Below are 13,321 nucleotides of genomic sequence, written 5' to 3' on the forward strand. Positions count from 1 at the left end.
TCTAGGAGCAGTGTATTCATAGTGCAGATACCCAGCCCCTGAAGGCAAAAGGGGAAAAAAGAAGTAACCAGTCACAAGCTGCCAGATTATAGACATTTAAATTGTCAAACTGAAAAGTGGCTAAGATGGTCCCCAACATATTTCTTTAGCACCCTGTACTTCAGCTGACATAAACCCCACTCAACCCCAGCCTGTAAGTACTAGTGCAGGTATGGAGGAAAAAGACTTTTTTTTTATTCCCTTTTGTTGCCCTTGTTTTTTTTTTTAATTGTTGTAGTTATTATTGTTGTGATTAATGTCATCATTGTTGGATAGGACAGAGAGAAGTGGAGATAGGAGGGGAAGACAGAGGAAGAGAAAAAGATAGATACCTGCAGACCTGCTTCACCACTTGTGAAGCGACTCAAAAGGGACACTTACATAGTTGGTAGGGATGTAAATTGGTTTAGTTTGTATGAAAAAATTACATGAAGTTTTTTTTTTCCCCAGAAAATTTAGAATAGAATGTCTGCAAGAGAGCTTGCCTGGGAAGGTGCCTGTTCTATCATGTACGTGATCCAGGTTCCAGCCTGGCCCACCACTGCACTGAAGGAGGTTTCAGTTATGTGCTGTCTTTCCTTCTGTCTCACTGTCTCTGTCTTTATCTCTTTGTCTTTTGATCTGAAAAATCAGCCTGCAGTGGTGATGCTCCAACAAAAAGAAAATTTAAGTTAGTATTAAAAGCAAACAAAAAAAGTGTCAGAAAAGGTACATGCACCCCTGACACCCCTGCATTTACTGCAGTACTATTTACAAAAGCCAAGTTGCAGAAACAGCTAGGTGCTCTGCAGCAGATGAGTAGGTTCAGAAGTTGTGGTATATCCGCATAATGGAAGGCAGCTCATCTCTGACAAAAGATGAAATCTTGCACTTTGCTACAACATGAATAGAACTGGATGGAGATTACAGTAAGTGGGAAAACTCCAAAGAAGAGGATAAATGCCGGCTTATGTATGGAATCTAAAAGAAATAAAGTAGAGTAGACAAAATCTGATGAACACAAATCCTTCATCTCTCACCACAGAACTGACCAAAGAGGAAGGAAGACAGGTGTAAGGGTGGAGAGGGTCTAGTAGACTCTGGTGGAGTGATACTGGTACTTTGGTGGAGGAGGTGGTGTGGAAACAGACATCAGGAACAGATGTGATCCTCAAATATAGTGAAGTGTGCGTCATCTAGGTGAGCCATTCCCTGTCCCACCTCAGTATTAAAAAAAAAAAAAAGGTGATGGGGTGGCTTTCTAATCTGTATCCAGACCCTGAATCAGTCTGCCCTGTTTTTCTGTTTTGTTTTGTTTATTGAGAAACATCCAGACCAGTGAAATAGCTTACTTATATAGTGCACAATCCAAATGTGAGCCTGGCCCCCACTACATTAAAGGATGTTTTGTTGCTATGTTCTCTTTCACTCTTTCTTTCTCTGCTTCTCTGCCTTCTCTGTCTCTAATTAAAAAGTTGCAAGAGTTTTGGTAGCATCAAATAAAACCAATTTCTGGTGGAAAATTCAAAGCCCACAACAGAAAAAAAAAAGAAGTTAATGCTATCTGGGTCAGCATAACTGAAAGGGAGAGGGAGAGGGAGGGAGAGAGGGAGGGAGGGAGAGAGAGACAGAGAGAGAGACAGAGATCTTGAAAATGTCAGCCTTAAAAATGAGAAAATATTGAGCAGATGGCTATCAAGCATTATGCCCCATTTTCCAAGGCCTGAGTTGGAAAAAGGACTGGCATAAACCAGAAGAGAGCTCCTGAAACTCTGGAGAGGTTAGGAAAACATGCAGGGTCTTCCTATGACAGATGAAAGCCTTTTTCTGTACCCCCCCATACTTCACTCCTAGGCTATTCTTAGCTTTTTAGAAAGCTTACCTTGCTTTTTAGAAGCAGGGAGTTAATGCTCTTCTTGATTAGCACAAATCTTTCCTTGTGTATAATGTTGTTGGGTTCTGCTCCCTTCTTGTGTGTTTATATGGAGTGAAATGTTTGGTATGAACATGTGCTTTGGGGTGACAGAGTGGCCGCAGCTGTGACAGTGGCAGGGAAACCGGGAAAGAGACATTACCCCTCTAGTATATTGGGATCGCTAGGCCACCAATTTCTCAAATATCCACAGTGAAAGGGAAAGCATTGCACCACAAAGAAAGGGCTGAATCTCTTCTCCATGACATTAACTATCTCCATTAGAAAATATAATTCTGAGAGGCATAGCAAAATAGAACTTAGATCTCTAGGACTCATCCTGTGTCTCTTTTCTGTGAAAAACCACAGAGTTCTGCTACAATCATTGACTCGGGTGATACTATTGATTCCAAATGCTCCAAATCAGAAGGCATAAGGTGATTTTTCTTCTCTCTGCAAGGTCTTAGTCATGATTACATCACATGCATACCTCTGAAGAGACTAAGCCTTTAAAAATAAATACCTGGTTGTCCCAGTTACCAAAAAAAATGGGTTTTTAAAAAATTTTGAGCAGGTGATAATCACCAGCTGTTGATTAAAAACACTGAGAAGGGTTTTGAAATTAAAAAAATATATATTTTACCTCATAGAAATAAGCTTGTGGCAGACCAAGGCCCTCATCCCCACCTGCAGGGGGAGCTTCACAAGCAGTGGAGCAATGCTACAGATGTCTCCCCCACCCTCCTCTCTCTTTTTCTCTTTCTCTCCCCTCCTTTATCTCTTTCTGTCTCATATCCACTGTACCAACTCCTGGGCCACATCTCTCTCTCTCTCTCTCTCTCAACCTCTGTCCAAAAAAAAAAAAAAGGCCTCTAGGAACAGTGAAATCATGTATGCACCAAACCCTGGTAGAAATAAATAGATGAGTAAATAATAACCTTATGACAATAGAAACTTTAGTCTGTGCTCTGGAATAGGGACCTAACTAAAATTATTTCTTTGTTATCTTTTATGCCACAGTGGAGATGCTGTTGCCTTTGAAAAATCTGCTAATTATAGCAACATTATCCAACAAGAAGGAACAGTGAGTTTTACCGTAATAGATCTTGGAATATTCAGTAATCGCCTGATTAGGTGCAGTTCTTTCCTTATGCGTAATGTTGTCGTGTCCACCACTCACCGCCTCAACCAGGACTGCTAAGTATCTAGCATGTGTCATTCACTGTACTGGAACAGATGAGACCCCTGTTTTCAAGAAGCATGTTATTCAGCTATATATCAACTGTTTGGCTGGGCTGCTTTAGACACTGGGGCTCGGAGCTGGCAGTAAGAATCTACTGCTCCCAGCGGCCATTTTTTTTCCTTTCCATTTTATTCAATAGGACAGAAGGAAAATGAGAGGGGAGGCAGAGATAGAGAGAAAAGAGAGAGAGACACCTGCAGACCTGCTGCATTGCTTGGGTAGAATCCTCGCTGCTGGTAGGGAGTGGGGGCTTGATCCCTGGTCCTTGAGCAGGTCCTTGAACGTAGTGCTATGTACACTTAACCAGGTACACCACCGCCCAGCCCCCTGAATCTTTTTTTTTTCACCAGAGCACTGTTCAGCTCTGGCTAATGATGTAGGGGATTGAACTTGGAACTTTGGAACCTCAGTCATGAGAGTTTTTGGCATAATCTTTTTGCTGTCTTTCTGGCTTACCTGAATTTTTCAAAGGTATATTGTTAACAATACATTTGTGTGCAATTACATCTCCAGTCACTGGAATTATTACTAGCAAACCTATGATAGCCTGAGTTGAATATGACTTTAGTTGACCAAAATGATATGATAGTGTTTTGAGAGTACTGACTTGGTAAGAGTCACTGAAGGAACAACTTTTTAAAACCCTATTTTGTGATCGGCATTCTAGAGGGCTAAATAGGTGTGAAAGAAAAACAAACAAGTGAGCAAATACACACTCCCTCCCCTTAAATACAAGAGTTTCATAGTTGGAGAGCTAAGACAGACTTTAAAAACTGGTATTCTAAATGTGGTAGTGAGTGCACATGGTACAATACACAGGACCCAGTTTGAGCCTCTAGTCCCCGCCTGCAAGTGGGAAGCTTCCTAAGGAGTGCTGCAGATAGCTCTCTATCTCCCTTTATCTCTCTCACTTCCCTCCCTCTTGGTTTCTCTCTGTCACTATCAACTAAATAAACAAATAAATACTACCTTAAAAAAAAAACAGAAAGGGGAGTTGGGCGGTAGCACAGCGGGTTAAGCGCACTTGGCGCAAAGCTCAAGGACCAGTGTAAGGATCCTGGTTCGAGCCCCTGGCTCCCCACCTGCAGGGGAGTCGCTTCACAGGTGGTGAAGCAGGTCTGCAGGTGTCTCTCTTTCTCTCCCCCTCTCTGTCTTCTCTCCTCTCTCCATTTCTCTCTGTCCTATCCAACAACAACAACATCAATAATAACTACAACAATAAAACAAAAAGGGCAACAAAAGGGAATAAATAAATATAAAAAAATTTTAAAAAACTGATTTTTTTTTGATAGACATTTAAAGCTCTCAGTGGTGGGAATCAAAATGGAAGTAAAGAAGGAATATGGGCCATATGGATTAGAGAAGGCTTCATGGGAAAGGTGGCCTATGTTTGTTTCCTGTTTGTTGTTCTTTCTTATGACAGACTAGCAGAGAGGCATAGAATTAGCTCACCCAGTAGAGTTTGTGCTTTCTATGAGGACTCAGGTTCTAACTTGGACACCACTTGAGAACTTTAGGTTGAGAAGAGAATTAAAAGGGAGACCCTCTGTGAATTGTAGTCCAATGTGGAAAATTTTGTAGCTCAATTTCCAACTCATATGAATGAGTTCGATCCCACTCAATTTAAATAGGAGTTAATTAAAATGTGATTCAGAAAATTCTGATGACATCATGTACCATAAAATCAAAGTACTTGGGAGCTGGGCGGTAGCGCAGTGGGTTAAGCACATGTGGCACTAAGCATTAATGGACCAGTGTGAGGATACCAGTTTGAGGCCCTGGCTCCCCACCTGTAGGGGAGTCACTTCACAGGCGGTGAAGCAGGTCTACAGGTGTCTATCTTTCTCTTCCCTCTCTGTCTTCCCCTCCTCTCTCCATTTCTCTCTGTCTTATCCAAAACAATGGCATCAATAACAACAATAATAATAACTACAACAATAAAACAATAAGGGCAACAAAAGGGAATAAATAAATAAAATCAAAGTACTTTATTAAAAGCAGGAGTGGTCACTCCCCCCTTGCCTCATCAGGTACAGCAGCATGGATGACCCAAGAAAAGAAAGTTACTTCTGCTTTCTGCCATGTTGCTGGCTTTTTTTTTTTTTTAAATCTTTGGTGTATACACAGGTAAGAAAACCGTAGCCAGATACCAGGACCCTGAAATCCAAAGCATCTCAGGGTTGAGAGAAAATCACTTCATAGTTTATCTGAAGAATCTGAAGGGACAACTCCTAAACACCTCAAGATGGGAGAATGTCAGGTGTGCCAGTGATCAGAACTCTAGGCAGAGTATTAAAATCACATCACATCAAAAGGAACACGAAGATCAAAGATGCTTCTAGGTAAAAACACAATTCAGGAGCAATTGTCAAAGCACAAATGACTTTCAAGATGTGGGAGACATCAAGAATGTGTTAAACCTTGATTACAATAGTCTTTGTCGGAATGTCCTTAGTTGGGTGCAATTCTTTGATGCCTCAAGAACTATTCAGGTCACACTATTGCGCACAAAGTCCAAACTCTTCAGGGAAGGAGCCACAGGTCAGAGTTACAGATAAGTTTATTTTGTATAATCTCAAGGCCTGTGGGCTACCAATTCCAACTCCTTTTTGTTTGTTTGTTTTGTCTTTTCCTTTATTGGGAGATTAATCTCTACAGTAAATACTATAGTTTGTACATGCAGAACATTTTTCAGTTTTTCACATAACAACGCAACCCCCACTAGGCCCTCTGTCATCCTTTTCCAGGACCTGTTCTCTCCCCTCCACCCACCCTAGAGTCTTTTACTTTGGTGCAATCAGTTCCAACTCTTGACACTTCTCCAGACCTCATCGTTAAGGGGAAGGAAGTTGTGACAAAAAGAAATGCCTGGAAATCCCTTAACTGGGCACCTGTTAACAACCAGCCAGACGTTTTGTAAACAAGGAGACTAGGTAAAATCAATAGAAATTCCGTTAACGACAAACATCAAGAAACCTGGATCAGAAAATCTCTTTAGCATTCTTCTTTGATGGATACTTTTTACCATTCTATAATTTGTTCTTCTAAAAGAAAGTCTGTGCCCCTCAGTTTCCTTGTTAGTTAAACTCTGAGATTTCTGCTACAGCTAACTATTTTTATAACATAGACATGATGGGGCAGGCAGTGGCACACCTGGTTAAGCACACACATTACAGTGTGAAAGGACCTGGGTTCAAGCCCCAGTCCCCACCTGCAGGGGGGAAGCTTCTTGAGTGGTCAAGCTGGGTTGCAGGTGTCTCTTTCCCTCTCTGTCTCCTCCCCTCCCCCCCATATTTCTGTCTGTCTTTATCCAATAAGCAAATTAAAAAAAAGGTAATAGTGGTCCAGGAAGTGGTGCAGTGGATAAAGCATTGGATTCTCAAGCATGAGGTACTGAGTTCAATCCCCAGCAGCACATGTACCAGAGTGATATCTGGTTCTTTCTTTCTCTCCTCCTACCTTTCTCATTAATAAATAAATAAGATTTCTTAAAAAAAGATAATAAAAAATATTGACAAAATAGCCCATACAGAATATAATTTTAAGGAGGGATAGTTTCATGGATAAGGGTTGGTAAAAATGTGCTTGCAGTATAATGTGATTTACAGATAATATTTTCCATTAATGTACTAATTATCACTATATCATATTTCTATATGAATACTTTACTACTATACTACCACTGTATTACTTGTACAGCCTTGTTTTTAAATTTCCTTTAAAATATTTTAATTAGTTATTTAATAGTGATTTACAAGATTGTAAGATAGGGGCTGGATGGTGGCACACCAGTAGAGCCCACATATTACAGTGCTCAAGGACCCAGGTTCAAACCCCTGGGCCTCACCTGTAGTGAGGAAAGCTTCATGAGTAGTGAAGTAGGGCTACAGGCCTCTTATTCTCCCTCTTGGCTCTCAAGTTCTGTCTCTATCTGATAGATAAATATTTCTAAAAGATTATAAGATAATAGAGGTATAGTTCCAACTAACTCCCACCAGCAAAATTCAGTACCCCCAACCTCCCCAAGGATGACCACCATTATTCTCCCAAGATTATATAGCTGGGTTAGCTACTTTTTTTTTCAAGTTCGTGAGTTTCAATTCTCTATATTCCACATATGAGTGAAACCATTCAGTAGTTGCCTTTTACTTTATTACTTACTTCAGTAAGCATAATTGCCTCTAGCTTGATATTATCTTTTTAATTGCCAAGTAGTACTCCATTTAGAATATGTCCCATAACTTCTTTATTCAATCATCTGTCAATAGGCATTTAGGTTGCTTCCATATTTTGGCTACAGTGAAGAATGCAGCTATGAACATGGTGGTGATAGGTCCCTTTGAATTAGTGTTTGTATCTTTTTTTTTTTATAAATGCCTAAAAGTGGTATTGCTGGATCATAAAGTATTTCTATTTTTATTTAAGGATTCTCCATAATGTTCTTCTTTGTGGCTACACCAGTTTGCATTCCTACCAACAGTGTAATAGAGTTCCTCTTTTTCTACATCCTTGCCAACATTTTATCATTTCCTGTTTTGTTGATGTAGGCCATTTCCATTGGTGTGAGGTAGAATCTCAATGTGGTTCTAATTTGCACAGCTCTAATGATGAGTGAGGTGTAGTACTTCCTCATGTGATTATACAGCACTTGAAATATATGACTGTAAGAGTGATGCATTTGAGTAATGTATTAAATACTAATTCTTTTGTGATAACTAGCTTGTAGAGTTACTAGAGGAACATTAAAATCATCTGGGATAAAATCTGAGGAAATTGCTGGGATCAATAAAATGCCCAGAAATATGGCTCAAAAATTACATAGAACAATACCTATAGTGGTGATATAATTGTTACATGGTTTAAATACAAGGATGTGCAATTCACTTCAAAGACATAATCCATTTTGTAAATGTTTCTAGTGTGAAAATCATTCACCAATAAAGACAGAGCCAGGTGCATCACCTTTGTCTGGATTCAGGAGATGTCCATTCTGGGAGCAAGAATTGGCAAAGAAATACTCCTATAAAATGGTAGGCTTACACCCATGGGAGAGTCTAACTTTTCATCCCTTCAAGACCTAGCACAACAAATGCCTTCTTGTTTTGCCAGATTCAATTATATTTGCTTTTTCTCAAACTCATGAATATCAACATTTCTTCTTGGGGTTAGTGTTGGTGAAGAAATTCAGGTCTTCCCCTTTCCCTTTCTTACTGTTCTTTCTTCTTCTTCTTTTTTTTTTTTTTTGTGGGGGAAGGAGGGATTAATGGTTTACACTAGTTTTTTTGACCATGGGTACAGCTTCTCATCATACCATGAAAGGTGTCAACAAAATACTCTCACCTCCAACTTGGGTTCTTTCCACCATCAAGCACCAGGATTTCAAAGTCCCACCCGCCACCCCCTACCCCCAAATCTTTTTCCTTTGTTTCAGAATGACTACCTGAGAACACTTTATCAGTTCCTATAGTAACCCTTCCCACATACACAAACAACAGCAACGAATGGATATATGGATTTTCTAGATATGAGAATGAGTAGCATGGAAGGAAGATATTGAGAATGAGGGAGTAAACTATCAGTTGCCTTTGTAGTGAGTGATAAGTACAGACTGTGGAAACATAATATGAGATCAGAGGTAAAACTACATCCGCTTCAGCCAATAACATTACTTCACATAACTAAAAACCATGTAGCCCTAAGGAAGAGCTTAGCGCTTGTCACTGGTGATTGGTAACGTGAGAAGACTCTAAGGGCTTCAGAGGGTCTTTGATCAGCTTCTTCTAGAAGTGACCTAAAATCTGAAATATTTTTCCAAATGTTTCCTAGATTGTATTTCTTGCTGATGAATACTGCAACTACTGTCAAGACATTTTACAAAACGTGAGGAACCAGGAACTGGAGAGGGTATGTTTTTTGCTTGTAAAATTCAAGCACTAATGAGTTGTTACTAGCCATTGAACTTGAAAAACCCATCGAGTGGCAATTCTAACGCACTGGAGTGCTCAGTTAGTGAGTTCCTTATAGTGATATTTTTATTCAGTTTAATCATTTGTAAATCTTCCAAGATGCTAATATAGCTAACTTTATACTTTAGATATAAATGCAGCTATTTTTAGGCCCTAAGCTCCACTAATTTTGATTAAAGTTATATTGGTAATATTATTCACACTTGAAATTGTTTTTGTTTTTGTTTTTGCACACGAAGTTTTAACATCCCAGAGAATCATTTTATTAACATACACCAACTGAAAAAGAAGCAGAACTCATGGGAGGTGATCGGATATAGGTACTACATAATTGGGCTTTATTCTAGAATTTGTTATGGGCAACATTGTAAGTTTCATCTTTTGTAGTATAAAATTAAAATCCAGGGGGTCGGGTGGTAGCACAGCGGGTTAAGCGCATGTGGTGCGAAGCACAAGGACCGGCGTAAGGATCCTGGTTAGAGCCCCCAGCTCCCCACCTGCAGGGAAGTCGCTTCACAGGTCGTGAAGCAGGTCTGCAGGTGCCTGTCTTTCTCTCCTCCTCTCTGTCTTCCCCTCCTCTCTCCATTTCTCTCTGTCCTATCCAAAAATGAACGACATCAACAATAACAATAATAACCACAACAAGGCTACAACAACAAAAAGGGGGGAAATGGCCTCCAGGAGCAGTGGATTCATGATGCAGGCACTGAGCTCCAGCAAAAACCTTGGAGGCAAAAACATAAATAAATAAAATCCAGGGGGAAAGTATACAAATAAATGAAAGTTTTCCTGATGTTTTAGTGTTCTAAGTACTTTAAATTAGGGTGATAATATTCAGTCAGCATGAAAAAGAACATTTTATACTTAATATAAATTATAGGGAGGTAGAGACCAATAAGTCTTCAAAATGTCCCTATCTAGAACTGGTCCCTGACTAATAATGTCCCTAAATTATTAGAGCTGTGCTATATATATATTTTTAAAAATCCCTCCACACTAGATATTTAATGTAGTCCTTCTTCCTGCATTTACTCTTCAAGTGTTAACTTAATTCTAACCCTTTGTCAGCACTAATTCTGAAACTGTGAAGATATTCTTCACACAACTTGGAAAACTTTTATTCTGGTACTAGAAGAAGCCAGATAAGCCAGTAAATATGACACAATGTGGCAAGTCCTAGAATAGCAGTGTGATTAGATTGCACTGGGAACCCAAACATGGATGGAGAATGACAAGACACCACATTGCTGCTGACTCTGAGAGTAAAACAGAGGTTCAACAAACTCAAAATGTGGGAGGAAATTTTTTTTTTCATGGCCCAATACTTCCTTGACAGTTTGCACTGTTTAGAGTCATTAACTTGGTCATAGTGTTAGAGTAACAGTGACTTATAATAGATAACCTGCATCATATCCAAAACGCTAAGAGTCTACATAAACTGACAACTCACATTGGATACCTGCTTTAGCAATAGAATTTGAAAAGTCAGTGTAGGTGAACATAAAGTAAGGGAATTTATTTATTTATTTATTTATTTTTACCAGAGCACTGCTCAGCTCTGGCTTATGGTGGTGCACGGGATTGAACTTGGGACTTTGGAGCCTCAGGCATAACTGTCTCTTTGTATAAGTTATGCTATCTACCACCACCTTTTTTTTTTTAACCCTTTCCTCAACACAAGTTGTCCACATGCCTTTAAAGAAGACGCTTAAGTAAAATCTCATAATGTCCCCCTTCTTCTTGCCTAGACATTCCTTAGGTGAATTTTAACTTGCTGTCCAGGAGGAGGTCTGGTTGATGACATGGGTGTCACACTTCATTCTGAACTGAAAAGCAGTTGAGTGAGGCAATCAATTCATGAGCATCCTCATTCTGTTTTAGTCTACAGGAGCCCCCTTGTGACCATCCCCATCATTTTGTGAAGAATTAAGTTCTGCATTGTGCTGTTCAATTTGCCCATGCTCTGATAGGTTGCTACAACGCAGCTAGGCAAAGCTGGTAGGCAGAGCTCCCCGCTACTTGCAGGGAATACATCACACTGGATGAGTACATGAAGGCAGTTAGTGTCACTTGGCATAGCATGAATTTTCAGTACTATATTATTATTATTATTTCAAACCACTGTTTATTTGTAATTAATAATGGATTGCATGATGGTAAGATTACAAAGCACAGTTTCCTCACTTCACCCACAACCCAAGTTCTGTGTCCCCACCCTCCCAAAGATGGGACCACCATAGTTCTCAAAGGTACTTCCTACTCCTTACCTCAGGTGGAGGATTTGCTTACTTCCTTCTGGAAATCCCTGCAGCATGACACAGTCATGCTTATGTCACTGCCTGATGTGTGCCAGCTCTTTCAGTCCTATGATGTACAGTTGTACAAGGTAAGGTGATATTTGACTCACTGGTTTGTAACCTATCCAGAAATTGATTCCAGATGTAAAGGTTAGAACCACAGCCCTCCCTATCTGTAGTCTGTGGGCTTCAGGCCCTTTGAGGAGTAACAGGGAACTTGATGCACCACAAGCTTTTTTACCTCTCTCTAAAGTAGCTGTTCTTTTTCTTTTTTTTTTAATTCATTGAGAATCAGAATTACCTCACATAGGGAAAAAGCCAATACATGTGTTGACCTTCAGTCTCAGTGACCAGTGAATGTTATAAAGTGAGTCAAAGGTTTTTCTGTGGAGATATATATATATATATATATATATATATATAATTTATTGGATCGAGGAGAAGATAAATTAAGAGGAGAGGGGCGAGAGGGAGGGAGAAAGAAAGAGGGACACCTGTAGCACTGCTTCACAACTCATGAAGCTTCACCCCTACAGGTGGGGAACAGGGACTTTAACCAGGGTTCTTTAAAAAATTTTTTTTAATATTTATTTATTTATTTATTCCCTTTTGTTGCCCTTGTTTTATTGTTGTAGTTATTATTATTGTTACTGATGTCATTATTATTGGATAGGATAGAGAGAAATGGAGAGAGATGGGGAAGACAGAGAGGGGGAGAGAAACATAGACACCTACAGACCTGCTTCACCACTTGTGAATCAATTCCCCTGCAGGTGGGGAGCTGGGGACTCCAACCAGGATCCTTACACGGATCCTTGTGCTTTGCGCCACCTGCGCTTAACCCACTGTGCTACTGCCCGACTCCCCTTAACCAGGGTTCTTGAGCAGGGTAACATGTACACCCAACTGGCAATTTCCACAAAAGTCTTTTTTTTTTATGAGTATTTGGAATGCCTATAACTACCAGGATTTTTTTAAAAGATATACCTCTGGAGTGATTATTGTATTTGAAGTGTCAGATATAAATGTATTTTTATTGTATAAATGTGTTCCTAAGCTCGTCATGAACCTTAACTTTTATTTATCTTTTATTTTTTAAAATATTTATTTTCCCTTTTGTTGCCCTTGTTTTTTATTGTTGTTGTTATTGATGTCATCGTTGTTAGATAGGACAGAGAGAAATGGAGAGAGGAGGGGAAGACAGAGAGGAGGAGAGAAAGATAGACACCTGTAGACCTGCTTCACCGCTTGTGAAGCGACTCCCCTGCAGGAACCTGGATCCTTAATGCCGGTCCTTGCGCTTTGCGCCACGTGCACTTAACCCGCTGCCGTACCGCCGGACTCCCTTAACTTTTATTTTAATTATTTTTAAATTTATTTATTGGGGGATTAATAGTTTACACTTGATAGTGAAATACAATAGTTTGTACATAACATTTCCAAGTTTTTCACATAATTCAACCTCTATTAGGTCCTCTGCCATCATGATCCAGGAGCTGAATCCCTCACCCCTGCCCCCTGCCCCAGAATCTTTTATTTTGGTGTAATACACCAACTCCATTTTACTTTGATTATTTAGGCAACGGATCTACTGCTTCTAAGTTGTCAGCAAAGAGCTTAAAAAGTGGAAACTGGGGGGAGTCGGGTGGTAGCGCAGCAGGTTAAGCGCAGGTGTAGCAAAGCGCAAGGATCCTGAGTAAGGATCCCGGTTAGAGCCCTTGGCTCCCCACCTACAGGGGAGTCGCTTCACAGGCAGTGAAGCAGGTCTGCAGGTGTCTGTTTCTCTCCCCCTCTCTGTTTTCCACTCTTGTCTCCATTTCTCTCTGTCCTATCTAACAACGACATAAATAACAACAACAACAATAAGAAAAACAAGGGCAACAAA

At 40.0% G+C, this 13,321-nt stretch overlaps 1 protein-coding gene across 4 annotated transcripts in view; it reads left to right on the plus strand.

The window, feature by feature from the left end:
• Nucleotides 1–13,321, plus strand: part of RFX8 (regulatory factor X8) — an 85,304-nt gene that overhangs the window by 40,474 nt on the left and 31,509 nt on the right. For 2 of the 4 annotated variants that reach the window (XM_060187429.1, XM_060187430.1), the window contains exons 5-8: nt 2,951–3,014; nt 8,093–8,203; nt 9,000–9,077; nt 11,412–11,525. In XM_060187429.1, the coding sequence (XP_060043412.1) occupies nt 2,951–3,014; nt 8,093–8,203; nt 9,000–9,077; nt 11,412–11,525 (367 nt within the window). The remainder of the gene's footprint in view (nt 1–2,950; nt 3,015–8,092; nt 8,204–8,999; nt 9,078–11,411; nt 11,526–13,321) is intronic. The other 2 variants (XM_060187431.1, XM_060187432.1) reach the window with 1 other exon arrangement.

Source organism: Erinaceus europaeus, chromosome 3 (genome assembly GCF_950295315.1).
Source record: "Erinaceus europaeus chromosome 3, mEriEur2.1, whole genome shotgun sequence".
Lineage (NCBI taxonomy): Eukaryota > Metazoa > Chordata > Mammalia > Eulipotyphla > Erinaceidae > Erinaceus > Erinaceus europaeus.